General features: G+C 35.8%; 1 protein-coding gene across 1 annotated transcript in view; it reads left to right on the top strand.

Annotated features, from left to right (window-relative positions):
* Nucleotides 1-316: 316 nt before the first annotated feature.
* The window catches only part of LOC137646553 (uncharacterized), a 14,774-nt gene continuing 10,035 nt past the window's right edge, over nt 317-5,055 (top strand). Inside the window, exons 1-7 of the mRNA XM_068379661.1 lie at nt 317-675; nt 773-1,236; nt 1,556-1,760; nt 2,007-2,463; nt 2,713-2,782; nt 3,056-3,256; nt 3,593-3,816. Of these exons, the coding sequence (XP_068235762.1) occupies nt 317-675; nt 773-1,236; nt 1,556-1,760; nt 2,007-2,463; nt 2,713-2,782; nt 3,056-3,256; nt 3,593-3,816 (1,980 nt within the window). The remainder of the gene's footprint in view (nt 676-772; nt 1,237-1,555; nt 1,761-2,006; nt 2,464-2,712; nt 2,783-3,055; nt 3,257-3,592; nt 3,817-5,055) is intronic.

Genomic DNA, 5,055 nt, shown 5'->3' on the forward strand with positions numbered 1-5,055 from the left:
AGGATTATCTCACAGTTTCAAGGTAACTGTAGCTCTAATTTACTGTTTTCTTTCGTTTTCTACTTTTAGAAACTTTTAAATCGAGCGCGGAGCTCTCCTACACATTTACCGGTATCTTTAATGTTTCTTAAATTAAGTTGTTTGTAGGCAATGGTTAAAAACTGGATAATTTAAAATGGAATTTTATAAATTCTGGAAGGATGAAGGTTTGTCCATGGGACTCTCGGATGAAGCTCTTTTGAACTTTATAGAGAAGAAAATCAAAGATAGTGATGAGCGTGATAGAAGACATGCTGAAAGAGAAGAAAGGGCTTTGATGATTAAATACGAAGAAAATGAAAAGCAGAGGGAAGAAAATGAGTCGCAGAGGGCACATGAACTTGAATTGCAAAAGATCAGAGGAGCAACATCTAACCCTAGCCATGTAACAGTTGCTGTGGATACTACTAGACCTCTTCCATTTTGTGATACTGATGATATCACCGCATACCTAGTAAGGTTTGAAAAGGTAGCAGTTTCTCTCAACTGGGAGCGGAACTCTTGGTCAGTTCAGTTGGCTTCACTTTTAAGAGGTAAGGCATTAGATATCTACACGTCGCTCTCAGATGATGTTACAAGTGACTATGCATCATTGAAGGAAGCTCTTTTGAAAGGATTCAAGAAGACTAATGACTGGTACAGGACAGCATTTAAAACTGCAAAAATGGATTCCAAGAGCACATATGAACAATATTTGAATGTTATTTCGAAATTTTGACTTGTGGATAAATAGTCTTAGGATAACGAAAGACTACGAAGATTTGAGAAACATTATAGTCTGTGATCAGTTCATGTCTACTTTACCTAAGGAAATGCGTCTTTTTCTTAAGGAGCGTAAACCTAGAACTCCAGAGGATTATTCATCATTGGCAGACACATATGCTTCAGCACACAAATGTTATCCTAAAGATGAGCAGAAGTCCTTTAGGCATAATGCGAATTTATCTAGTTCCAGTGATAAGATCAGTATGAGTGAGAAACCAGAGAAAACTAATTTGTCACGTCCTGGTAAGGTTGCATGTTACGGTTGTGGTCAGAGTGGACATATTTCGAGAAACTGTCCTAACAAGGTACCCAAAAAGAAATCTGAATCTTCTCTTGAGATAGGACAAGTTCTGGATAACACAGGAGTATGTGGACCTATGGTATGTGGAACAGTGAATGGTGTTACAGTATCTACAATACTTAGAGATACAGGTTGTACAGGAGTAGTGGTATCAGAGGATTTGATTCCTGATCCTGGAACAAATTGTTCATATTCTACTCTTATTGATTATTTGGGCAGGAAGGACAGATTCCCTATTGTCAAGATTTATTTGAAATGTAATCTCTTTACAGGTTGGGTTAATGCTGTTCAGGCTCCAATAAAGTACTGTACTGTCTTATCAGGCAATATTCCAGGTGTTCAGGACCATAATTTGTTTCCTCTAAAAAATACGGATTCTAACAGAAGTAAATGCAGTAACAAGAGCACAGGTAAAAAGGAGAAATATTGTACACCCTCTTTCTTTACCAGAACCATTTGATATATCCATTGATCATGAATCTTTTCTTAGAGAACAGCAGAATTGCGAAGCTTTGAAATATGCAAGAGAAATGAGTCATTCTGGAGACGTCAAATGTTGCAAGAATGGTTTGCAGTACGAGTTCGTGATGAGAAATGGACTTCTCTACAGGAAAATACAGAAATGTAAAAAGCCTCAGTTACTGGGAAAGGAACAGTTGGTTGTACCAGTTAAATGCATAAAATTAGTTTTGCGCCTTGCACATGATATTCCGGTAAGTGGACATTTTTCTCATAGGAAAACCTTTAATAAGATTAATGAAATTTTCTGGTGGCAGGGTATGACGTCTGACATATATAAATATTACAAATCTTGTGATGTATGCCAAAAATCTTCCCTTGTTGGAAAAGTAAAGAAGGCTCAGATGGTTAAATTACCAGTGATCTCTACGCCATTTTATAGAGTTGCTATTGACTTAGTGGGCCCGATTTCTCCTCCTAGTGAAGCAGGGCATAGATATATTCTGACTATGGTAGATTATGCTTCAAGCTTCCCGGAAGCAGTCGCTTTGAAGAACATAACATCTGAAGACATTGCCGAAGCCTTAATATCTATTTTTTCCAGAGTGGGAGTGCCGAAAGAAATTCTTTCTGACAGAGGACCACAATTTCGATCAGAACTCATGTTGCAAGTACAAAAGTTATTAGGAGTCAAACCTCTTTTCAGTACCCCCTATCATCCTGCTGCCAATGGAAGAATAGAAAGGCAACACCAGATTTTGAAGAGTATATTGAAGAAAATATGTGAGTTAAAACATAATCAATGGCATCGTTTCCTTCCAGCAGCACTGTTCGCCATGAGGGAAATCCCAAGTGATACAACAGGTTTCTCACCATTTGAGATTTTATATGGCCGTCAAGTGAGAGGTCCCTTGACAATATTGAAGGAAATATGGACAAATTCGGATATGTCTGCAGGGAAACTGATCTTTATTCTTTTGTTTTGGAACTACGTGAAAAGTTGTCTGATGTTTCTGATTTGGCTGTTCAAAACATGAATATATCTTCCAGTACATATGTCTTATTTTGATTTGAAGAGTAGTAAGCATCGATTTAAAGCTGATGATGAAGTACTTTTGCTTATTCCAGAAATACAAGGTAAATTGCAGTTCTCATGGAGAGGTCCATACAAGATAATTGATAAGCATGGTCCAGTTGACTACTGGGTAAACGTAGAAGGTAAGAGGAGACTGTATCATATCAATCTTATGAAGAAATATTACCGTAGAGAGAATGTTAGTATGTTACATGCAGCAGAGGAAGATACGACTGGAATGATAAACACTGTTCATGTTAACAAAGTTGCTGTTATTAATGCTGATGAGGATGATTATCTGAAAATTGAAACTGTGGATACCAATCAGAGTACATGCAACATAAATCCTAATCTTTCAGATGTACAGAAAGATGATCTTCGTAACTTATGTCAGAAGTAAAAACATGTATTTTCAGATAAACCAGGTAAAACTTCTTTACAAGAGCATAATATTAAGATTAAGACTACTGAACCCTTTGTTCGTAAATATTATCCAATTCCAGCTCATTTAACTAAGGATTTCGATGACGAAGTACAAAGTTTGCTTGATCTTGGAATAATAGAGCAATCATCTTCTAATTATTCATCTCCTGCATTGCTTGTCAAAAAGAAAGAAGGTAACTACAGATTGGTTGTTGATTTTAGAACTTTAAATGCAATTACAGATTTTGATTGTGAGCCCATGCCAAGCTTTGAGCAAGATCTTCATAAGTTTGCAGATTTTATGTACATTACAGAACTTGATATCTGCAAAGCATATCATCAGATTCCTCTAACACCAGAAAGTCGCAAGTATACAGCCTTTTCAACTAATCTTGGACTAATGCAATATGTAAGATTACCTTTTGGCCTTAGCACAGCTTGTGCGACGTATATTAGATTAATGAGGCAAGTATTGAAAGGTCTTTCTTTCGTAGTTTGCTATTTTGATAATATTTTTATTGTATCCAAAGACTGGAAAATTCATATGGCAGATTTGGAAAAAGTCATATTGCGACTGCAAGAAGCGGGATTAACTGCTAAACCAGGAAAGTGTTTCCTCGGTTATGAAGAGATACAATATTTAGGATATGTAATCAACAAAAGGGGTATTTTTCCTCAACAGGATAAAATTACAGCTATTTTGGATATGCCTGCTCCCACTACCAAGAAACAGTTACGAAGTTTTATTGGATCTGTAAATTTTTATGGTAGATTTATTCCAAATTTGTCAGATAAACTAATTCATCTTACAAAGTTTTTGAAGAAGCGTAGTTCAGAAAAATTTAATTTTGATGAAGATGCATTGTGCAAATTTAATGAACTGAAATCTTGTTTAACTTCTCCTCCGATTCTTCAGGTGCCTGATCTAAATAACATTTTCTGTTTAAGAACGGATGCATCGTCTACAGGTCTAGGAGCAGTTTTGCTGCAGTATATAGACGGTGAACCTTATCCAGTAGCATTCGCAAGCAAGAAACTTCTTCCCCCCGAGACTCGATATGCAGCTATCGAGCGAGAATGCTTGGCCATAGTATGGGGAATAAAGAAGTTTGAGTACTACTTAATGGGGAGAAAATTCCTCTTGGAAAGTGATCATAAGCCACTCATGTATTTAGAGACTTCAAAGTCTAGTAATGATAGACTAATGCGTTGGTCTTTGGCATTACAAGTTTATTCTTTCTCTGTTGTTCATGTGAAGGGTACCAATAATATATTTGCTGATTTGTTAAGTAGAGGTTAAGGTATTTTGTATTTTCTATGAAATTCCATGTTATTTACCTTTTATATATAAAAGGCTTAATGGGGGGTTTTTGTAAGGAAATTTCATGTTAGTAACGCCATCTATTGATTGGTTTTGAAGTTACCGTATTTGCGAAGTTTCTGTTAACGATTTTATCCTTGTATTTTCAGTTTCATAATAGACTTTGAAAGATAAATTTTTTATTTTCTTTAGTCACGTTATAATCACCTAGCCGTGCAGTAAGTGGATTAACTGCCTGTGTTTATATGGAATATTGTTATATCAGTTTTGTGAAATGTGTTAATCTTTAAAAATTTTGTCTTTAAAAGTGTATTTAAAATTGTTAAAGGGCATATTTAATTAAGTCTTTACGAATTTTTATTAATCATAAGTGTAGTTAAATTTCACAAGGTATATGTTCTTTCGTTTTCAGCTAGGGTAATCCTCGACCCTTGGGGAAACAGTGCACGACCTTAAGCAATCCCAAACCAAGAGATGCACTTTTTATAAATACTCTAACTATAATCACAGGTTCCCGCTGTTACATCGAAGCATACGTTATATTTGTGACTCTGAATCCGAAATCCAAATTGGTGTTATTTAGCGTATGATAAATGTCAGAGACCCATGAACAGTGACTTGTGTTATGTTCTGTGTTGTAAGGTTTATTTTTCTCGAGCAATTGTTGAGGTA

Source organism: Palaemon carinicauda, chromosome 9 (genome assembly GCF_036898095.1).
Source record: "Palaemon carinicauda isolate YSFRI2023 chromosome 9, ASM3689809v2, whole genome shotgun sequence".
NCBI classification, from domain to species: Eukaryota; Metazoa; Arthropoda; class Malacostraca; order Decapoda; family Palaemonidae; genus Palaemon; species Palaemon carinicauda.